This window comes from Sus scrofa, chromosome 1 (genome assembly GCF_000003025.6).
Source record: "Sus scrofa isolate TJ Tabasco breed Duroc chromosome 1, Sscrofa11.1, whole genome shotgun sequence".
NCBI lineage: Eukaryota > Metazoa > Chordata > Mammalia > Artiodactyla > Suidae > Sus > Sus scrofa.
This window is the reverse complement of record NC_010443.5, coordinates 121,111,732-121,135,970: the sequence shown is the minus strand read 5'-3', so window position 1 is coordinate 121,135,970 and position 24,239 is coordinate 121,111,732. Positions and strand designations below refer to the sequence as shown.

General features: G+C 36.2%; 1 protein-coding gene across 4 annotated transcripts in view; it reads right to left on the bottom strand.

The window, feature by feature from the left end:
• Window positions 1,075–24,239, bottom strand: part of SPPL2A (signal peptide peptidase like 2A) — a 67,259-nt gene continuing 44,094 nt past the window's right edge. The window contains exons 10-16 of one of the 4 annotated variants that reach the window (XM_021095561.1): window positions 24,095–24,169; window positions 19,760–19,816; window positions 19,518–19,571; window positions 18,972–19,074; window positions 16,032–16,106; window positions 14,517–14,677; window positions 1,075–5,516 (exon numbers count right to left, since the gene is read on the bottom strand). In XM_021095561.1, coding sequence (XP_020951220.1) covers window positions 5,442–5,516; window positions 14,517–14,677; window positions 16,032–16,106; window positions 18,972–19,074; window positions 19,518–19,571; window positions 19,760–19,816; window positions 24,095–24,169 — 600 coding nt within the window. In that variant the 3' untranslated portion in view covers window positions 1,075–5,441. The remainder of the gene's footprint in view (window positions 5,517–14,516; window positions 14,678–16,031; window positions 16,107–18,971; window positions 19,075–19,517; window positions 19,572–19,759; window positions 19,817–24,094; window positions 24,170–24,239) is intronic. The other 3 variants (XM_021095572.1, XM_021095583.1, XM_021095590.1) reach the window with 3 other exon arrangements.

The window sequence follows — 24,239 nt, the reverse complement described above, 5'->3', positions numbered from 1 at the left end:
GGGTCATAGTGGTTGAACGAGGCCCATTTCCTAAGAACAAGAAATGGGGGACACAAGAAGGCTCTTGCTTCCAGGAGTCCCACAGAACTCTGTCCAGTTTCAATACCTGCTACAGGTGGAAGTTCCTGGGCCAGGGATCAAAACCATGCCACAGCAGCAACCCTAGTGGCAGCAATGACACCAGATCCTTAACCTGCTGAGCCACAAGAGAACTCCATACTTTTGCTTTATTTTTAATTTGTTGTGGGTCATTTGGTTAAGGGTTACGAGAAATGTAAAGTTGAGAACTTCTTATCTAGATTCTGGAGTCTTTATTGAATTATAGAAATGGGAATGACCTTATAAAATTTAGTCCTACTCCTATTTTCTAGTGAAACAAACTGAATTTCAAGCTAATAAATATAATTTACAGAGAACATGAATTAATTTTATTTAAAGACAAAACATGTGACACCTTGGTTAAATATTTTTCATATTCTTCCATCATCATAGATGGAAAATGTAAAAGGTACAATAACACATAGTGAAAAATGTCTCCTTCTCACCCCTGTGCTCCAGCCATCTTACCCCCCCTCTTCCAAGAGACAGCTACTCTTTCCAAGTATATCAGCCTGTGGATGAAACAATGTTCCTTTGCAGTAGGGCATAGAGGGAACAAGACTTCCTCAATGTGTGGTCAAGACAGACACACTACAGATGCATAAGTGGGCCATCTATATCTGAGTTTAAAAAGACGGGACAATGGCAGCAAGATCTTAGTAATTTGTAAGAACAATATCAGCAAAGCTGCAAATATCAGGGATGTTCATCATAAGAGGGAGGGTAATTTCCTGGTTAAAAAAAGTCTACACATACATCAATTCAATAAATATTCATTAAAGGGTTCCATGTATCGATATATTTCCAGTAAATGACATTTATGGAATCTAGCTTGTATGGATTATTTGTCAGACTTAAAAGAACTATTCAACTTCATAAGTGATTACTACCAGTTTACCTTATGTGAACATTATCTACTAGCCCTTTAGTTCATTTTCAATTATTTTTCATCATTTAAAATAAAACAAACTCAAATTTTATTTCAAAATATAATTTATTGAATACTATAGTGAATTCAATACATTAAAAAAACCCTGTTTTTCTTGTCAGTATCAGCACATAATGAAAGAATTTTAAAGCACTGCCAGATTAACACTTCAAAAAAATTAAAAACTTTAAATCATGTCCCATTAAAAAAATAAAGCTTAGTAGTGTTATAAAAGTACTAATTTACACTAATATACGGAAGTGTTAGAAGAATTCCACACTCAGAGTTTTATCAAAAAGTAAAAATGCAATCATGTCTTTTTAAAAGGTTCTCATTTGATCAAGATACCACAGAAGGTATAAAACAGGCAAAAACCACCTAATTTACATTGACTTGTCTAATTGGAGAAAATCCTGCACATTATCCATATAAACTTTGGACACACACACACACAAAAAAAAAAAAGAAATAAAAAGAAAAAACACATTCCAAAGGAAAATAAGTTCTTTACAATACTTTTTATGACTAATCAAAGAAACACATGATGATGTTAAATATTCTACATTTTTTCCTCTAGTTGCTATTTAACTGCCAATAATGTGAGACAATTCTAAAACTTTAAAAATTTTTCCCCCCAGTGATCATTTTCTCAGATACAAAAGCTATCCTCAAGTATGGAAACATTATACAAGGAAATTTACATATATAATCTTCACTGTAATATGGCCTATATATTACTCTTGTCAATCATTTCATTTATTCTGAAAATTCAGTAATCCAAATCATGGACACTACACAATTTCTTCCAAATTTCAAAAGGGTGGAGTTCCTCGGAGTTCCCGTCGTGGCGCAGTGGTTAACGAATCCGACTAGGAACCATGAGGTTGAGGGTTCGATCCCTGCCCTTGCTCAGTGGGTTAAGGATTCAGCGTTGCCATGAGCTGTGGTGCAGGTTGCAGATACCTCTCTGATCCTGCATTGCTGAGGCTGTGGCATAGGCTGGCAGCTACAGCTCTGATTTGACCCCTAGCAGAGGAACTGCTCTATGCCTCGAGCCGCCAGTGTGAGTGCAGCCCTAAAAAAGCAAAACAACAACAACAAAAACCCAAACAAAAAAGCAAATTCTAAAAGGTTAAGTAATTTGATTCAGCTCTCTTGAATTTACAGAGTATCTATCTTTCAGGAAGCATAAAGTGATTTTTTTTTGTTGTTCAGGATTTTGATTTTAATTTCATTATCCTCCCCTACCCTTTAGAATAACCTCTGAGGTAAACAGATTTTTTTTTTTTTGTCTTTTGTCTTTTGTTGTTGTTGTTGTTGTTGCTATTTCTTGGGCCGCTCCCGCGGCATATGGAGGTTCCCAGGCTGGGGGTTGAATCGGAGCTGTAGCCACCGGCCTACGCCAGAGCCACAGCAACGCGGGATCCGAGCCGCGTCTGCAACCTACACCACAGCTCACGGCAACGCCGGATCGTTAACCCACTGAGCAAGGGCAGGGACCGAACCCGCAACCTCATGGTTGTTAGTCGGATTCGTTAACCACTGCGCCACGACGGGAACTCCCAGATTTTTTTTAAACTGTAAAATTACTTACTCTGCATCATCCTGAATAAATTCAACTTTTTTCCTTGTTAATGGGGAAATAAAAAGCCTTTCAAAGTGGTACAATCCACTAGTCTGAAAATGCCAGTTTTTAAAATCTCATTGGCTAAGAACAGATTGCAGTTTTAGAGACCAAGCTTAAATACATTTGTTCAAATATTTTTTAGTCAAATACAAAAATAATTTTTGCTTATACACAAGGCAGACATTAAAAGAGCAGAGGAAAACTGGAAGCTCATTTGTATTTACTATAAATGTACAATTTTGCCAAAATCTCTATGAACATGTGACTAAAATCAATGAATGCCAATAGCAGATGGGTTAAAATTTTCTTCCTTCAAAAGACAAATAAATTACTGAGTCTACTAATAAGGTATTGCTCATCTAAAAAAAACTACAAACTATAAGGAAACATATTAGAATATCAAAGTCTTTCCCCACAAACCTCATATTTATTTTTGCTGCAATAAACTCAAGTAAAAACCATCTACAATTTGAGATACTTAATAATTTCTGTTTGATAAGCTACAAAAATGTTCATAGAAAATATCTAAGAAGTATTTTTTTTTTTTGCAGTAAGTGATCTGATACAATACATCTTAGGGGTTTCAAGACATATTTAGGGAAAAAAACCAAACTTCTCTTCCCCTTAAAGTTATTGGTGGTGAGAAGGCAAAAGAAGAAAAGATACAGTCTTCTAAAACCAAATTTTCACCTCCCCTATCCTTTGTTCATATTTTGATTCCCCAAATAAAATATTTCTGCACTTTATTGTAATTTCTATAAATATTTTCAGCTTGGCTGCTAGAAGGATTGCTCAAGTACAATATAAAGTTGACACTGAAGATGGAGAAACTTAATGAATTTCACTTTTTATTTGTTATTTTTATTAAATCAGTAAGATTGAAATAGCAAGGTAAAATAAGGTTTTATCTTTTTGATAACAAATGGTTGGATAAAATGGAATTTGTATCAAAGAACTAAGGTTCCAGATCTCTAGATGTAAAATTTTCTTTTACATTTTTCATAAAATGTGGTTAAGGCTTTTGAATATCATGAAGCTGGGATGAGAGTGAAGATAATTTTACTTTAAAAAGCTGTATTTGGCAAACATTTTATTGATATTATAAATGAAAATAAAGTTGGAGCTTTAATATGGCACTTAGTCTGTTCCCTCTATTACAGGCTGCCAAATAAATTAGAGTCTTTGGAAAAAATTCAAACTGGATATTATGGAGGCAAAATTAACATGAACTCCTACTTGTCAGATACTTATTTGTCATTTGCCATAAACCAAACAAGCCATAAGTGTATTAACGAGAAAGAAGGGCTGACGGTCAAGGGAGCTTCTCTATCTGTAAATTACTCAGCAAGTTAGCAATTAATCAAAAACATCTAATTCCCTCAAATGCCAAATTCAGTTCAAACAATAAAGGTCTGATCAATTTTTAAAGGCATTAGCTCTATATTTAATCACTTAAACTGGCCTAAGAATGAAAAATCATAGATTTGTTCACATACACATTATTTACAGAGAAATATATAATCCTGCTACCTTTGCAATCACCTTTCATTTGGGAATTTCTTAGGGAAAATAAAAGAAAATGAAAGTAATTTGGCCTATGACTTCCAGAATAATGTCTTAAATCTGAGATTTAGGAAAGAAAGAGAAAGAAAATTTTCAAGTTGGAAGGTACCAGAGTGATTAACTGGTCTAACATACTCATTTGGCAGAGAAGAAAAGATAAATACAAGTGTCTTGAGCTAATACAATTTACTCAAACTCTTGCAATTAAAATGAGACTAACACCCCATTTTCTGCCTTTTGTTTCCATTTCTTTCCTCTGAAGCATACTTTGTATATTAGTACCATCTTCCTCCCAAATTTTTACAAGTTAACAGTGGGAAGAGTGGGAATCTGGAAAAAAGATAAGGGAGGGAATTATTAGAGATGTTAATGCTCAAACAATGAGCCATATGTATTAATATACAATTTGATAAGAAAAATAATTTTTACAAAATATTAAGTCTTAACATTAGCAGAAACAAACTTCAGAGATCAAAAATATCATTGTGGAATTGAATGTTAATTTAGAAATTTAAGCTACCATCTTCAAGAAAACGGCAGACCACTGAAAACTGGATTTCAATTTTTGTGTCCTTTTAATGACTAGTTCTATATGTTATGTTTCTCTTTATCTGGAGAAATATTCTAATATAATACATATCAGTCTGAAGGAATTTAGGTTCTCAAGTTAAAAAAAGGTTTGGGATTTTTTTTTTTAACCTATGCTACAAAAATACACATTTATATATTCCCCAATTATATATTTTTAACCTCTACAGTGATAAAAGTTCCAAAATTCTGTTGCTGAACTGCTTTCTTGCATGGTCTTAAACAGTTATTTTTATAGAGCATAAAATATGCATAATTCTTTACAATAAAATCTGCTCAGAAACTCTAAATACTTGTTAACTACCATTAGAGTTGAATGAAACAGTTTTCAGTAAGAAAAGTACAGGATTGGTTCAAAACTTTTTTTTTTAGAAAAATATACTGTATATAATACCTCTAGAAAATTACACAGACCATAAGCTTTTATTTAATGTGAAGGCACAACTTTAACATAGCTAAAAGCAAACATATTTCAATTATTTAACACATAATTGTCAGTACCAGTTCTTAAAAATACATATTTGCAAGCATATCATTGAAATTTTTTTCAGATTGTCAAATCAAAAGTCAATTTAAAAAGTCAAACTCTATTTGTAGAAATTGTCAGTTAACATATTATTGCAGGTCTACATAATACTATTGTTGGACAATCTGTTCACCAGCAGTCACAGGGTTTTCTTCATTTGTTGCATAGTCCAGATGGTCCATCATCTAGGCATAAATAAAAGGTATTAAGAAATTCAAATTTTCAACATGCCCCCAGCATTCTCATTTGGCAAAAGGATTTCCAGTTTTTAAGAAAGACAGAGAAGACCCCATAGAACCAAGCACTCTTTTGGAGCAATGTATGGGTTCAATATCCATACTCCTCGGGACACAATCAAGGTGACAATCACTTTTTCAGGAAGCCTAATCATTTGACTCAGGACTAGTTTTCTCTGGATCTTCCACTATTTCCATCTCTCAGTATGAATACTACCCTGAATGGCAGTGGGAACTCCATCACAAGATATTCCTGATGCTTATTCCAGGACAATATTTCAAGCAGTATCCATGTCCAGAGGTGGAAAAACTAAAAATGGCTCCACAAACACTGTGAGAATACCCCTGGGTCAGGGACAGTGGCTGATACCTTGAATTGACCTTGGGATAATTTAGCAACGATAACATGTGTGTGTGTGTGTATGTGTGTGTGTGTGTGTGTGTGTGTACACACACATTTATTTTTTGGCCATACATGTGGCCTGTGGAAGTTTCTGGGCTAGGGGTCAAACCCACAGCATAGTAGCAAACTGGGCCACTACGGTGACAACACTGGATCCTTAATCCACTGCACCACAAGGGAACTCCTAATAAATGAAATTTTTAAAAGACTTGTATGATAAAAATTTTTACTAAGAACAAAGAAACTAAAGGTATTAAAGGTCAAATGCTATCTGAAAATAAAATCAAGAATACATTTTCTATAGACTTTTTTAGAGTAATTACCAATTAAACTTTTCTCACATGATCAGTTCAGCTCTTCCCATATTCCCATAAAAATCTTTCTATACTTGGGAATGAAGGAAAGAACCGCTTGAATGTTTTCAGTGTTTTTACCCTATTCTTCAGGAAAAACTACTTGAAAATAGAAGAAAAGGAGTTCCCGTCGTGGCGCAGTGGTTAACGAATCCGACTAGGAACCATGAGGTTGCGGGTTCGGTCCCTGCCCTTGCTCAGTGGGTTAACAATCCGGCGTTGCCGTGAGCTGTGGTGTAGGTTGCAGACGCGGCTCGGATCCCGAGTTGCTGTGGCTCTGGCGTAGGCTGGCAGCTACAGCTCCGATTGGACCCCTAGCCTGGGAACCTCCATATGCCGCGGGAGCGGCCCAAGAAATAGCAACAACAACAACAACAACAAAAAAGACAAAAGACCAAAAAAAAAAGAAAATAGAAGAAAAAAGTACTTAATGTCTTTCTGGAGTTCCCGTAGTGGCGCAGTGGTTAACGAATCCGACTAGGAACCATGAGGTTGCGGGTTCGGTCCCTGCCCTTGCTCAGTGGGTTAACAATCCGGCGTTGCCGTGAGCTGTGGTGTAGGTTGCAGAAGCGGCTCGGATCCCGCGTTGCTGTGGCTCTGGCTCTGGCGTAGGCTGGTGGCTACAGCTCCGATTGGACCCCTAGCCTGGGAACCTCCATATGCCGCGGGAGCGGCCCAAGAAATAGCAAAAAAAAAAAGACAAAGAAAAGTACTTAATGTCTTTCTGAAGACTGTCAAAGATTTTTAGATTAGTCATTAAACTCAAATATTGTGATGCAATTTTCCCCTTCTCTTTTTGAAGTAGAAGACAAGCACGATAAGTGTTGCTATTTTTTATAAACCCATTCTAAAAGCTTTAGTGTTTTTTTGTTGTTGTTGTTGTTGTTGTTGTTGTGGTTTTTTGTTTTTGCAAGAAGTAGAGAGAGGGATAATTTCTGAATAGGGTTTTGGGACTTGCCAGACAAAGAAAACACATGAGCTGAGGCTCTCAGCTGACAAGTGTCTCAAGTGATAGAGACAACTTATAAAACCCAAACCTGATGCTCTGAGTCATTTCAAGCCCCCAAACAATCAGTTTTGAGGTCCTCTATTTGCCAAAGATTTCCTCTAGATTAAGGTAGTTGCATATTCATAGTACTTCTGAGTGGAGGGGGAAAGAGAGAAAAAAAAAAAAAAAAGCCAAATCAAGACAGGTAACACAAAAGATAAAGTTTTGTGGAAGAGTTGCTTTAGTCAGGATATAAATAAGAGAGGGAAAGAAGCATGTGAGATATATTTAGGCCCCCTTTCTTCTTAGTAATTTAGATGCTCTGGGTTTAGGAGGTTGGAGCTGTGGGGAAAGAGAACTGAAGCAACCTTGGAAGAATGGATGGTGGGGACTCTCTTTCTTCCACAAGATCTGCTAACCCTGGTAATGGTAACCTAATGAAATAATAAAAATAACACAGAAATATAAAGAGCAAACTTGATGTCCTCTGAAATTGGGTCAGCTAACCTGGCACTTACTGATAGCTGTGAACCAATCTCCAGAAACTGTCTAATAAAATGCTCATTAAAGTACAGTAACTGGAGAGCTGCTGATACTACAGCAGAGTTGTTCTCAGTATCTGTATTCTGACTTGTCAGTTATAGCTTGTGACTTCTAAAAATAATTAGAAGCACTAGTGACATTTAACAGAGGACAAACCCAGTGTTTACTGGATATTAACAAACTGAAAAGTTAATTCCCCACTCAGAGTAAAATAGCCCATTGAAGGTTGCAGTATAAATCTAACTCCACTGATTTAGGATTAGAAACAAAAAAATTCTCCCAAAGGCATGATTTCTATTCATTGTTCTATATGCCAAAGTAATTATGCCACTACTTAATTTTTCTCTCTGGAGAAAAAAACACTTTAACTTTCTCTCTACTCATTAGAAAATAAATGAAACTGGGAGTTCCCATCATGGCTTAGTGTAAACAAATCTGACTAGCATCCATGAGAACGCTGGTTCAATCCCTAGACTTGTTCGGTGGGTTAAGGATCAGGTGTTGCCTCGAGCTGTGGTATAGGTCGCAGATGCAGCTTGGATCCCTTGTTGCTGTGGCTATGGTGTTGCCTCAAGCTGTGGTATAGGTCGCAGATGCAGCTTGGATCCCTTGTTGCTGTGGCTATGGTGTAGGCCGATTTGACCCCTAGCCTGGGAATCGCCATATGCTGCAGGTGCGGCCCTAAAAAGACCAAAAAAAAAAAAAAAAAAAAAAAAGAAAAAAAAGAAAGAAAGAAAGAAAGAAAAAAAAAAAAACCCAAAAACCTGTAATTCTTGAAGCACTCCAGAAAAACGGTTTATAAAAAACACAGTGTAAGAGTTTCCACTGTGGCACTCTGGAGCGCTGGGATGCAGGTTTGATGCCCGGCACAGCACAGTGGGTTGAGGATCTGGTGTGGCCACAGCTGTGGCATAGGTCACAACTGCAGTTTAGATCTGACCCCTGGCCTGGAAACTTCCATATGCCATGGGACAGCCAAAAAAGAAAGAAAAAAAAAAACCAAAAAAAAAAAAACCAAAAAAACACAGTGTAAGTAGCTTTGAGCTATAGAAAGGAATATATAATTACGGTTTCCAAGCTAGTATTAGTTTAGTGACATCCTATAGAAAATATTATTTTCTTTTTTTTCCCCCTTTTTTGGTTGCTCCACCACTCATGGAGTTCCCAGGCCAGGGATCAGATCTGAGCCATAGCTGTGGCCTAGGCAGTAGGCAAAGTCAGATCCTTCAACCCACTGTGCTGGGCTGGGGATAGAACCTGCATCCTAGTGCTGCAGAGATGCCACTGATCCTGTTGTGCCAGAGCAGGAACTCCGACATTACTTCTTTTGCTCAGAGAAATTTATAGAAGGTTGCAGGACTCCAAGTAAAAATATTAAAGTATTTCTATGAGGTCTTTAAGTTATAGCAACAAACGAGGAATAATTTGCCCTTTGGAAACAGCATAAAAAGGCTGTCAGGGCTACCCACGACATTTATAAAACTCCAGGAGAGAGTCTTGCTTTCTACTATTCTTACACTCAATTCTAATATCAGGCATTAGAATGAACCGAATAATAACAGCAAAAAACAAATGTGCCATCACCTTAGACTCTGATTTTAATTTATATTACTTGTTTTATATTTGATTCTTTCAGCAAAAACTTTTGGCACTTGCAAAAAAATGTTTATATATAAAGAATGTAGAGATATAATTCTAGTTTAGTGTTTTAAGAGTGCCTTACTTTTACAATATCTTAAACAATTTTGGTAATCTGATGAAGGCTGCTAAAACATAATCTGGAAGCTAATACATACACACAAAATTGACTAAAGGTCAGTGGATTAAAGATTGAACATTCTATTTGTTTTGCATGAAGAATTTCAGTAACACAGATAGAATGTGCAGTGTATAAACCACTGTTATCAGCACTATGGGTTCCCAACACCTAGGAGATAATAATTTAAGTGAGGGAGGAATACATAAATACCTACAGGACAAGACAGATGTAAAGTATTTAAAGTCAAAGTCTTAAAAAAATATGGGGAAAAGTGAACCTAATTTCAGTTGGAGAACTCCTGGATGTCTGCTTGGAGAAGGCAGCTTTTGAGTTGGGAGTTACATAAGGGATATTCTGGAGACAGAGATAATGGAGGTGGGAGGGGAGGAGGGCAAGGATTATCACACTGTTAGCCAAAGAGACGAACTGGTAACTGCCTGAGGGCTGTCTTCAGGGTTTACCCTCTTGGCCTCCTATACTGAGTCCATACTTAGTCTCCCTCTAGTTTACCGGGCTTGCTGAGCTTCCCATTCTACTTTCAAAGCCCCTACCTAGCCTTACCTGATTTCAACATCACCTTGCCTCTCTAGGCCCTGGGCTAAGCCACCGCTATAGATTACAAATTCTCTTACCAGCCTGTAGATCCAAACTACGAAAGAAAAGACAGTGTCTTCAGGATTAAGTAACTTGCCAGAACTACTGCTAAAGCCAATAATATACTGGCTCTCACAAATGACAACATTTGAGCTAAATTAAGTTGGACTTTACAGATTGGACAAAAGGAATGAGAGGTTTTCTTCTTCATATTAACAGAGGGCATTACATCTTATAACTTTTAAATATGTTAGTTTTCTGGAAAAATAGACTCCCTGCTGGTAGCAGCTTATATTATTCTGCAATAAGCTGCCTAAAATTTCAGCAAATGTACATTCTTGATATTTTAAAATTTTGTGCACAGTGGGAAAATGACCATGTTTATTTTAACAAAATCTTTTTCTCTGAGGCTTGTGATGCCCTTTTACAAATGAGTAGTTAAAAGAACTGGATTTAACAAAGACCGAAAGTTTAATATCCAAACCAGGAAAATGGAAATCTAGTTAATGAACTGAAAAGTAATGATCAGGAATTCCCATTGTGGCTCAGCGGGTTAAGAACCCGACTAGTATCCATGAGGATGTGGGTTTAATCCCCAGCCTCGCTCAGTGGGTTAAGGATCCGGACCTGCTGCAAGCTGTGGCTCAGATCTGGTATTTTCCAGACTGTGGCACAGGCCAGCAGCTGTAGCTCCTATTTGACCTATAGCTTGGGAACTTCCATATGCTGTAGGTGCGGCCATAAAAATAAAAAAAGAAAGAAAGAAAGAGAAAGAGAAAGAAAGGAAGGAAGGAAGGAAGGAAGGAAGAAAAAAAGAAATGACCAAACCAACCAATAAACCAAAACAAAAAACCCCAATTCTTACAAATATAGCAAATACATTTATAGCACTAGTGATGTTCCTAATACTATAATTAAGCAACTTGCAGCTACTACAACAACCTTCTAAAGTAGGTTGATTATTATCCCATTTTACATCGGAGGAAATAAGAGGCACCAAGAAGCTAAGCACCTTGCCTAAGTTCACATGGCTAATAATAAACAAAATCAGAATTCAAACTTAGGCAGTCTGGCACCAGATTCCATGATTTTTATAAGTATGTGGTATTTTATATTCTAAATGTCTTAACCTAATAAAATTATTACTACACTACAAAAGTGAGAAGTTTATCACTAAAATTGTCCTATCTTTTCAGACACTTTTTTTTTTTTTTTGTCTTTTGTCTTTTTGTCTTTTGTTGTTGTTGTTGCTATTTCTTGGGCCGCTCCCGCGGCATATGGAGGTTCCCAGGCTAGGGGTCTAATCGGAGCTGTAGACTCCGGCCTACGCCAGAGCCACAGCAACTCAGGATCCGAGCCGCGTCTGCAACCTACACCACAGCTCACGGCAACGCCGGATCGTTAACCCACTGAGCAAGGGCAGGAACCGAACCCGCAACCTCATGGTTCCTAGTCGTATTCGTTAACCACTGCGCCACGACGGGAACTCCTCAGACACTTTTAAATGTATTTTCCTACAATAAACTGTCTTATTTAGCTTCTACATTTTGTGGTGAAGGCCCTGGAGTCTGCCCTTCCAGGTAATTTACTATGGCTTTACGTCCAGCTGCAATGATACATTTGCAGGAAACTTTTTCCTTTATAGGTAGCTGCTATGAAGCAGTATCATCATTTCTTTCAAGGTCACGATTTCTAAGAATGAAACTTGGATGGTCCAGGGGAGAGCATTTATTCATAGGGAATATAATGCCTCCCTTGATTGAATTCTCTCCTTACGTACCGTCCCCTTTTTCCTCAATAAACATCATGGAGAGAGAAAGGAGCAACGGTGCTATAATAAAACACTCCAACCTGAAAGCTGGATTAAAGGGAAAGGAAAAATTTACAAGCAAAAATAAAATTTCGGTGATGAAAATAAGAGCAGACATACTTAAATCTGTAAGATAGTACCATGTTCACCCACCAATAGTCTCAAATTTAAACTCTAACTTCAATAAAGATTTAACACCAAACCTAAACAACGTTTCCCATGCTGCTTGTCCTCCTTGTCCTGATTTACCTCATAATTAGGTAATAGGTGCCCCTAAAAGTAGAAACCTTGCAGTCACAGTTCTGTCCTGAGTCTTTTCTTCTCCGTCTACATTCTTACTCACTCACTGAGTTTGTTAGTGATACTCCCTAATTTCTGACTCTAGCTAGATCTGTCTCCTGCATATCAGGGGATGTTTACTCAACTGCTTATTAGTTATTTATCTCTCCCTGGTGGTCCCATAGGTATTTTGAAATGTCCAACATTGAATTCATCATCTTATCCCTCAAATCTATTGCCCTTCTTAATTCCAGTGAATGGTCTCACCATATACCCATGTAGTTATTTAAGTCAGAAACCTTGGAATCCATTCCTACACTGAATCTATCACCAGATTGCATTAATTATGCCTCTAAATTTCTCTTGACTTTGTTCACTTCTCCCACTCTCACTACCTTGCTATTTCTGGCTACTATTGCTTCTAATAGTTATAGCTGTATAAAGTTTTGCTCCCTCCTTCAATCCATTTTCTAGATTTCTTAAAACTCTTAAATGGTCTCCAATGTTCCTAGGATATTATCTAAGCTCTTTAACATCTTTCAGGACCCTACAGGCTCTTTCCCTTGCTTCCTTTTCCAGTTTTCATTTCCTATAGCTCTCTTATTCTCATACAGTTTGTTGGCCATTCTAAATTTTCTTTGGTTCCCAAATCTGTCATGCTCTTCCCTCTGAGCCTTTGAAGTCATGGTTCTCTCAATATGGAACACACGGCTCAGTCTTAAAGTCTCAATATAAACTTAACATTCTTTAGGAAGGCTTCCTTCCCCAAATCACCTCTGTCTCAAAACCATAAGCACTTTGTGTCCCACTTTTAGGTTTCATGACACCCTGCCATAACTAACACATTTATCACACTTTATTGTTAGTGACTCTATCTGTATTCTCCACTAGACTCTAACCTTCAAAAGGTTAGTTAAAATACTACCTGCTAAAACTACTGCTCAATACACATTTGTTAAATGAATAAATAGAAAATTATTTTTTTTAAATGATGACAAAGAACACTTCTTGGGATGTGACTTTGAAAAACTAGTATTAGAATGTGTTACATGACATACTTTTATTTTTTAAAATTTGTAAGATAAAAAACTCCATGTGGGTGTCCTCTTCATGGAAAAGTTACAAGCTATCTTACTAGATTAGTCAAGGCCTTTATAGCCATAAACTAATGTTATGTGTTTAAATACAAGTTGAGACAATGGCATTGTGAAAAAGGAAAGGTAAATTTTATTATTTTATCCTAACCTCAAAGAAATTATGAGATTTACCCTAAAGAATTCTATGCTGGTGTTTTTTTCAATTATAGTAGTCTAACTTAAAGTGTTAATCACCTCTTGTCAAATAAAGATGACACTACGACCAACCACAAGGTGGATATGAACTTTGAACTGTTTACTGACTAAGAGAATTGCAGCCACCCACCCAAAGTATCTCTATTTTTGTTTCATGTGACCACTGACACGCATGCACGAGGGTGGATGATGGAGGGTAGTTTGTTGTAACAGGGCAAAGCAGAGCTAACTGCCTCATGGAGGGATCAATGCCATGACCCTGACCTCAACAGGCTACTGTTTCCCAACCTTCCTCAGTTTCAACGCAAACAAACAAACTTTACTGGAATGCCAAGAATATTTAGGAAAAGAAGAAAGAGGTTTAACTTTAATGAAGAACAAACTCAAACGTGATAGATTCTGGTATCCAGATTCTCTCTGTTCTAGGAATTTTACAGAAAGGTCCATCTTCATTCATTTAAATCTGAAATGAGTGCCCTCTTTCATTTAGATGCCAATTTAGATGCTGTAGAGAGTATACTTATCTGCAAAACCTCAGGACACTTACTATGGATAGCTAATCTCAGTATTAAAATTTAGTACTTAAACATGGGTTTTATTTTTCATGAAGATGATTTTTGTGTGGCTTCTGAAAACTCATGTCAAAATGCTGTATTGATTTTCCCTGACACCCTCCCATTGCTTCTTGGTAGTTTTATCCTAAGTCATCAGAATTTTGGCATCAGATTGCAGTGGGGAGAGGATTTGATGATGCAGCAGGTGAACAATAAGGATGCAGTAGTGGAAAAAACTTAGGACATCCTGACAGATTCAAGGCAACTTTTTGGCATGTAAAAGCTTTGATATATATATATATATAAGCAGTTCCCAATCAAAATTAGGCAGAGAGAGTCATAGATAACTTGGTAACCAAAATATAAGCACATACCTCATAGCCGCTACCTTTCCAGAACTTTTTCATTTCCTTACGTCTCCAAGCAACAACTGAGGCAGTAATTAGTGTGCAGGGTACTAAATAGAGGAGAGCAGGTTGCCCCTTTTTCATCAGCACCAGAACAACAAATGTAAGTATCATGCCAACAGCATAGGCTACAAGAAAATATCAAGCATTAGTCATTTCTACATGTTATCAAGGGTGGATTTTAACTCCCTCACTGAAGTACTGTTTTCAGCTATTTCTGAGGATGTTTTTGCCCTATGATTTCTTTTCAAAATTTCATTATTTTCCAAGACAGTAGTTAGAAAAGACAGAGCTTTTGAAAATTCTGGAAACTGGTTAGTATTTCCATTATAATTACCCTTATCATTAATCATTGATAAAGATAATAATTCAAGAAAGTCTCAATAATCTGTCACTATTAAGGATGTTGAGTTGTTCCACATTTCAGATAACTAAAATTGGTGCCTGTAGGTACTAACAGCTGCTTTAAAAAAAATCTTCCTAATACTGAGTATATACTTCTTTGTCTTCTTCAACAAGTACATATCAAATGTCATTTGATCTTTTCTTTCTTTTTAGGGTCATACCCACGGCATATGGAAATTCCTAGGCTAGGGGTTAAATAGGAGCTGCAGTTGCTGGCCTACACCACAGCCACAGGAACACAGGATTCGAGCCACATCTGTGACCTACACTGCAGCTTGTGGCAATGCTGGATCCTTAACCCACTGGGTGAGGCCAGGGATCGAACCCACATCCTCACAGAGACTATGTTGGGTTCTTAACCTGATGAGCCACAATAGGAACTCCCCAATCTTTATTAATGACTCAGAGTTTCATTATGAACATAGGATCTCAGAGTATTAGAGCTAGGAGGGCCTTTACAGATAGTGCAGTCCACCTTCTCAATTTATAAATGAAGCAATGGAGGGCCAGGGAAGTTAAGTAAGTGTCCCAAAGTTATACAGCAGAACTGACATTCTTAGAACAGTATCTAAATGGCTATCTAAATGGCTCTGGTGCAGGCCATTTGCCTAAGAATAAAGAACTTTGATATATAAACTTTGAGATAACTATTTGTTATGCTCAGAAGTAATAAAATTTGTCTGTTCTCAATAATAGAAATAAAGGGATAAGTGACAACTACCTCTGCTATCCCAGGTGAGATGCTATTGTGCCATAAATTGATTTATGTTAATATGTAATTATTATATAGTATTTTAAAAATCTATAATTATATAATTTATTGACAACTTATGTGCCATGTGCTCTAGTACACGTTTTATGTACAGAACCTAATGTTTTTCTTTTTCATATAATTTCCTTTTTGAACCTCAAAAACCTTGTAATATAGGTAGTAAAGTATACGTATCTCTTTTGATGGAAAAAAAACATGTCTTATCAATTAATAGGGAAGAATTAGAATTCAGGACTCCTTGTTTTCAGACCTTTCCCTACAGGCAATACAATTCAATATAATAAAAAGAAAAAACAAAAAATTACCAATTGTGGAGGAAACATAGTATATAGAAGAACCAGTCTGAACATCAAATCTTCTACAGTATGCAATCAATAGGCCTAAAAAAACACCTCACATTATTTTCTTGAAGCAACAACAGCAACATAAATGCATCTGTTAACTATGGCAATAGTGTACGCTGAATGGTATTTAATCTGAATTTTTGCATCATTAGAACATTAAATGGAATTCTGGACAAAATTTTATATGCTGATTTTGAAAAACTTAATACCATATATTAAATATTTTCCTAAGCCATTAAGCAAACTTTAAAAACGTGAGTTTTACTAGCTGCTTAATATTCTATGTCCTGGAGAAATTTTTTTTATATTTCTGTGGTATCAGCTGTAATGTCTCCTCTTTCATTAAACCTCTCTCTTTTTTTCTTGGTTCATCTACCTAAAGGTCTGTCAATTTTGTTTATCTTTTTAAAGAATCAACTTTTTAAAAAATATTTCCTATTATTTTCCTTTCTCTATTTCTGCTCTAATCTTTATTATTTCCTTTCTTTTGCTACCTCTGGGTTTAGTTTGTTCCACTTTTTCTAGTTCTTGTGGGTGTAAAGAAAGGTTGTATATTTGAGATCTATTTTCTTGATTTATATGATTATTGCTATAAAATTTCTTCTTAGAACTGCTTTTGCTGCATCCCATAAGATTTGAAATGTTGTGTTTCTCTTTTCACCATCTCCCGACAAGTTTTTTACTTCTCTTTTAATATTTTCTTTGATCTACTTATTGTTTAGGAGTGTGTTAATTTCCATGTATTTGTTTTTTTTTAGAAAACTTTATTATCATGCTCCCTTGTGACTAGATACAGTTCCCAGTGCTATACAGCAGGACCTCATTGCTTATCCATTCCAAAGGCAGTAATCTGTACCTATTAACCCCAAGTTCTCAATCCATCTCACTCCCTCCCCCACCCCCTTGGCAACCACAAGTCTACTCTCTAAGTCCATGATTTTCTTTTCTATGGACAAGTTAATAATTTCTATGTATTTGTGAATATTCCATTTTTCCTCCTGTTATTGATTTCTAGTTTTGTGCTACAGTGGTCAGGAAATATACAGTGGAAAGGAAATAATGATTTCAATCTTAAATTTGTTAAGATTTGTTTTGTGTCCTAACATATACTCTATCCTTGAAAACATTTAATGTGTGCTTCATAATATGTACATTCTGTTGTTATATGGAATATTCTATATATGTCTCTAGTCCATTTGGTCTCTAGTGTTGAGAAAAATATTTAAATGTATCAAGGAAGACAATTTCAAATTATGATCAAAGAACTCTCCCTTCCTATAAGAAGGAAGTAATTTAGAATTTAACATAGAGTTCAAATAACCCTCATTTGTAAGCAAGCAAGTATATGGAAACAACCCATTTTATTACTTTATTTATTTAGTAAACACTATTATGAAAATGTAAGAATGACATTCAATTGCCTAAAAAATTCAGAAAAAAATGTACTCTCTTTATGGGTTGTTTCAGTGAATTAGTTTTGGTCCCTAGATAATTAATCAAATAAGTTTCTTGGTATTCCTTGTTATTTGCTGTTTTAATCACATTTTGATACATTACAAACAGTGATACCCACCCCTAAAATTAGAATTTAGCTTTTCGAATTAAGTCACATACTGTCAGAAACTCTGCTTTGTAGGGGCCTTAAACATTTTACTTTAAGAATGCAATATTTACACACTGTCACACTATTTTCACCAAGTCTATGATACATGCTATATATAAGCTTTTTATAGGACATGATGTGGAACTGGTAAAATTGGGTTTAAGTCTAAAGAAATCTTAAGGTTATTCAATAGACTGCTTTCCCTACTTTATTAATTATGTGAATTTTTTTGGTGTTGTTGTCTTTTTGCCTTTTCTAAGGCTGCTCTCATGGCATATGGAGGTTCCCAGGCTAGGGGTCAAATTGGAGCTGTAGCCACCAGCCTGCGCCAGAGCCACAGCAATGTGGGATCCGAGCCGTGTCTTCGGCCTACACCACAGCCTACGGCAATGCCAGATCCTTAACCCACTAAGTGAGGCCAGGGATTGAACCCGAAACCTCATCATTCCTAATCGGATTTATTAATCACTGAGCCACAACAGGAACTCCTAATTATGTGAATAGAGGCTCACTGAAATAAGGGAGCAGCTACACTGGACTCTGCATCCAGCTCACATGGCAACACTTTGTTTCTCTCTCTACCCAGCTTCTACTATATCAATGAAAGGGCTTTTTCAGAAGGGTCAGTACTCTTTACCCAGCCACAGGTAGTTAGTGCAGAAGGAAACTGTATGAAAAGTGGGGAAGACAAACACTCAGTTGAGAAACATTATTAATTATTTCTAAGCTATATTATTCCTGGGCTGGGATTAAGTTTACAGGTTGCACAGAGAGGAAAATAACACAGAACTGCAGTAACTGTCAAAGGAGACATGCTAGGAGAAGGTGATAAATTCCACCATATGCTGTTGGTATTATAGTGCCCTACAAGGTGGCATTCTAATGTTCCTCCTCATTATCAGGACATTGCTTAGTAACTAATTCCTAAACTAATTTTCCTAGAACATTGCTATTATTTTAAAATACAAGTAATAGAAATTATAATACATTTGTTATTATTAAATTTACCTTTAAAAAGGGGATTTGATATATACTTTCTTGGGAAAAAGGTCAAACTGACCCTAGTTACTTCCTCTAAAACACTTATTGAGCCATGGGAGATACACTTTGGTTGTCACCATTTGAGCTTTCTTCCACCCCTCAAAACACTTTTTCTCCATCTTTGTCACTGATTCCAGCTCTAGAGACAGCCAAAAATACTTAATATAGAGTAGTTAACTTTTAAGAGATACTATCTATACATTTGACAATTTTAAACCATCACATTTTTTCTCAAATTGTTACAAACAATTGCTTACCTGGTACAATAATGTCTCCAAAACCCAATATTGAAACTGGCATAAGGCACACGCTCATTACTGAGAAATAGGCTAGCTTTGGTACTCTGATGACTACTGGTAACTGTAATTATAAAAACAAACAAACAAACAAAAAAGAGGCCACCAATAAATCTCTTAGGAATTTTTACCCACATCTTTAGAAAAAGAAGGATTGATATTAGAATAATTAACATTTTAAAATTAACATTTGAGAAAGCTTGAAATGAGAGAACATAAATTAGACATATATACTCTGAATGTATAGAAAACTTGAAAGAAATAGGTATGTGGTTTTGGGAAAACAAAACCCAACACACATGTAGGGTTAACAGTATTAATCCAGTATTCCCACAACTAACTTTTTTTTTTCTTCCCTTTTTACGAAAATAGGACTCAGGCCTTGAAACAGATTTTTTTCCTCTTTTTTTTGGTAATCGATCTGGTTTTTTTTTCCCCCAAAGAAGAGTCTTATCTCAGAGGGTATGATTTAAAGTCCAATGAACATATCTGAAATACAATCCTTACTTTCTCATGGGGAGCTGAGGGTTGAGCAGTGGCTTCCACCAAGTTTCCATCATTCTAGGATGAAACCCAAGTCAATAGGTATTTAATAATTTAGAATACTAATAAAAGGGCTATATTTTGTGAGAAATAAAGTTTTACAATACCTTAACATGCACTACATGACCAAGGACTCACATAAGAAGGCAAAATTATTAACTGGACACACACACTGGCAGCCCTTTATATTTAATTGCTATCCCTACCTTTTCATTATTTCCAAAAGGTCCAGCTGCAAGTTCAACCATGATACTCTCGCCATTCTAAAATTGAGAAGAAAGGTGAAAGAAACTGTTCAATCACTTAAAAAGAAAAATCTGCCAGAATTTAAGAATAATTTGATCACATGGCTTAGGGTCTAGTGTAAACTGATGAAAAATGGGCTATAGGAGTTCCTGTTGTGGCACAGTGGTTAACGAATCTGACTAGGAACCATGAGGTTGCAGGTTTGATCCCTGGCCTTGCTCAGTTGGTCGAGGATCTAGCGTTGCCGTGAGCTGTGGTGTAGGTTGCAGATGCAGCTCGGATCTGGTGCTGCCGTGGCTCTGGTGTAGGCTGGTGGCTACGGCTCCGATTAGACTCCTAGCCTGGGAATCTCCATATGCTGCATGGGAGCAGCCCTAGACAAGGCAAAAAAACAAAAAAAAAAGGGGGGGGGCTATAGAGTGCTTTTTCTAAAAGTTTTTGTAAATAGCAAAAATTAGAATCATCTACAACAAATTTCACCTAGCATGTGCTCCACTTTATCAGAGCCCAATAATTATCAGAAACTGACAGATAAACCACACTATTATTCAACTGAACATTTGAGCGCTGATTTATACTAACAAGTAATTCTAGCATTTCTAATGGGCTATATATTTTAAGTGCTTTTAGTTATATTATGTCATACACTATATGTCCTTGGTCATTTTTAGCAATAAAAATGAATAGGGCCACAAGAAATACTAATGTTTTTTATATTTAGCTTTGTAATAAATATTGGTAACTTTATTGAAATAAATACATACTTGACCTTCTGGCTGTTATCCACAGTAACAATGAAGCCAAACTTGAAAAGACTCAGCCCCAGAGAAGTTGGTAAGCTTCTCTAGCTTAAGTCCTGTCCAGTTTCAGCCATGCCAGCTTTTTATGCCCCAATCCAAACATTAACTTTAGCTAAATTTTTTCCTTGTGTATGCCTAAGGTCTTTTTACGTGAGCTGTGAGAGAAGTTCATTAAAAAGTTCTTTCCTGACAGCCAAGTTTGTTTGGGAGAAGGGGAATATTAAGATGTAGCAAGCTAAGACTGCAGGAGTACCCATCTTATGCTTCATATTATGATAAATACATGCCCCAAACAGGGAGTGTGAAGATAAATAAATGCTAAATTTTAGGAAAATTTAATTAACTGTAATATTTATCATGTAGGTGGGCTGTGTAAGAGAAATTACTTGAGTATCTTTAAGAGGATTTCACTGATATCTGAGCTGAGTAGAAAAGGATAAAAATCCCTAACTACAGAAATCTTTTTACTCATGTTAAGCTTCAGGTTACAGAAGGGTTAAATCACAGGAGCTTATGCAAACTAACTAATATTAAATACAGTTCCTTATGGCAAACTCCCATGATGCAATTCAATTTCCAGGAAAAAAGTTTATTCTGGTTCATTTTCTCATTGTTATTTAAAACATTTAACTGAAGACCACCACTGACATCCTCTCATACATTCAAAGATTTATGAGTAAGTATTATTTGCAAGATACTATACCAATATGGTGGTGGATGAAAAAAAATGAAGACTCTTATTACTTATACTCCTATTCTATCTGCCTGCCAACTCATTAAAAGTCTACTCATACCAGGGTCAAGAACATGTTTAGGGAGTTCCTGTTGTGGTGCAGTGGACACAAATCTGACTAGTATCCGAGGATGTGGGTTTGATCCCTGACCTTGCTCAGTGGGTCGGGGATCCAGTGTTGCTGTGAGCTGTGGTGTAGGCAGGCAGCTGTTGCTGTGATTAGACTTCTAGCCTGGGAACTTCCATATGACACAGGTGTGGCCCTAAAAAGCAAAAATAATAAATAAATAAAAGAACATATTTAGGACATCCAATATTTAATTCTTGAAATTCTCAGTGAAAGCCAAAAAAAAAAAAAAGAAAAAAAAAAATCAGAACTCACATCTGATTTTCAATTTGAGTTACCTAACAAACAAACCAGACTGAGAAGAATGTGTTAAAGGTAAATTTACAACAGTGAATTCCAAAGAGCACTTCAATCTTTTCCACTGGATCAGATTACTAGAAAGCACATTTCTAGTCAGTGGGAACTAAGATTGAGAAAAAGAAGATGAGAAGATGAAAAATTCCCTAAACAAGGAGTTCCAGTCTTGGTGCAGCGGAAACAAATCCAACTAGGAACCATGAGGTTGCAGGTTCAATCCCTGGCCTTGCTCAGTGGGTTAAGGATCAGGCATTGCCACGAGCTGTTGTATAGGTAACAGACAAGGCTCAGGTGTTGCTATGGCTCTGGCGTAGGCCGGCAGCTACAGCTCCAATTAGATACCTAGCCTAGGAAGCTCCATATACCTCGGGTGCGGCCCTAAAAAGACAAAATAAATAAATAAATAAATAAAATAAAATAAAATAGAAAAATTCCCTAAGCACAGAAGAAGACTCAAAAACATTTTTATTATCATATAACCTTAAAAATCCTGAAACTTTTTTTATGTGTAGAATCAGTTTGCTGGCAGACATTTTTGGCATTTATAAAGTGATACTATTGTTAAAACAAGGGAAAAATTATTTTCATTTATTTATTTACTTTATTTATTTGGCCACATTCACTGCATGTGGAAGTTCCCAGGCCAGGGATTGAACCTGCGTCATAGCAGTGACAACACTGGATCCTTAACCTGCTAGGCTCCTGGGAACGCCTTTAAACACTTTTTGAACCAAATAAACTGACACAGTTGGAACAGATTTAGATAGAACTTTAAATATAGTTTTAGTAAATGAACAATTTTTTAATAATCCATAATACCAATTTCATGCTTTTTTTAGGTTACTATTGCAAATGAAGTCAATGAGCCAGATGGTTCATCATTAAAACATGGAAAAGTGCTAGCAAAATGATTTGGGTAGCTGTAATTTGGAACCTTTAACTACATTTGTTATCTTGTTGCAATTTTAGCTTTCCAAGAGAACACATGCTTGTCTTCTGCTATTACAGCAAATATAAAAAATTCAGAGATTTCAGACAGAAGGAGTGAAAGAATAGATGAGGAACTACTGGAGAAAAAAGCAGTGATTATAATATCAAATATTAAAAATATAAGCATGAAAAGGATAAAGAAATTATATAAAGTTACAAAAAGAGTCTCAAAGTGGGTAAAGTTGAAGAATTAAAACTGGGCACTCCTACGAGTTCCTGCCATGTACAGAGGGTTCATAATCCAACTGCAGGGGCTCAGATCAACCCCCGGCCTGGGAACTTCCATAGACTGAAGATGTGGCCATAAAATAAAATAAAAAAAATATGCAAAATTGGGCACTACTGTACAGCACATGGTCTATTCAATCTCTCGGGATAGACCATGATGGAAGATAATATAAGAAAATGATGTATATATATGTATGACTGGCTCACTTTGCGGTACAGTAGAAATTGGAAGAACACTGTAAATCAACTATAATTAAAAAAAAAACTGGGCAAATAATGAAGGACTATCACACTCATCCAACAACTTTCCCTTATTCTAATAACAGCACCATGACTTTATTGAAGACCTAGAGGCACAAGTGGGAATAGATGACCTAGGAGTTTCCAGTTGCTATGATTCTAACCTCATAGAAAAAGCCAATCTGAGATAATCAATAGACAGACAGAGGCAGAAGCAGAAAGGGTACTTGTGCTTGTGCTCCTTGGATCTAGCTTCTTCCGGGGCCAGCCCCACCCTGGCCTTTGCACCTATCCTGGATAGATGGGACCTCTTTCATATAAAAAGGTTAGGTTGGGTTCTGGCAATTGCATCCAAAAGAATTCTAGTGATGGAAAGGGAGGATAGAATGCTAGCAATATTTCCTCACTCAACAGATTAGGAAACTGAGGGCTAAGTGACTAGCAACTAGGGTTACAAGGTTACAGAGCTACACTTTAAGTGTTCAGACTTCCAGTATGATGCCCTTTCTTAGTCACACACTAAAGTTACAGAAATGAAAGTAGCAATAACACTTTCATTCTTTTTGCTGTCTATATTGTCTATAGCAAATAGTTATTGTTTCATAAAAAGAAGAAAAGTTACTTTAAAAATGGGTAGGAAGAAATTTTATAGACATTCCCATGTTTACACCAACGAGACTTTTTTTGCAGAATTGCCTAAAAGCTTGAAATATTCTCTATGAAAAGGCCAATGTCATTAACAATTCTTAAAGAATTAGAACTCACTCAGTGATAAACATCCACAAAATGAATACTCTAAGACAGCATATTTAAAATTTTCATCTTTTAGCATGTTTCTCATGGATTTCAAAAATATCATACCTTTAAAAAAAAATCATACCTTTGTGATGAATGGTGTTATGAAAACGAAAAATACATCATAGAGGAGAAGAAGACCTAGAAGTATCACACATGACTGGTGAAGAAAGAAACAAATTTAAAGGTCAAATTTCCCATAGCTAAATTAGGAGATATTATTTTGCAAA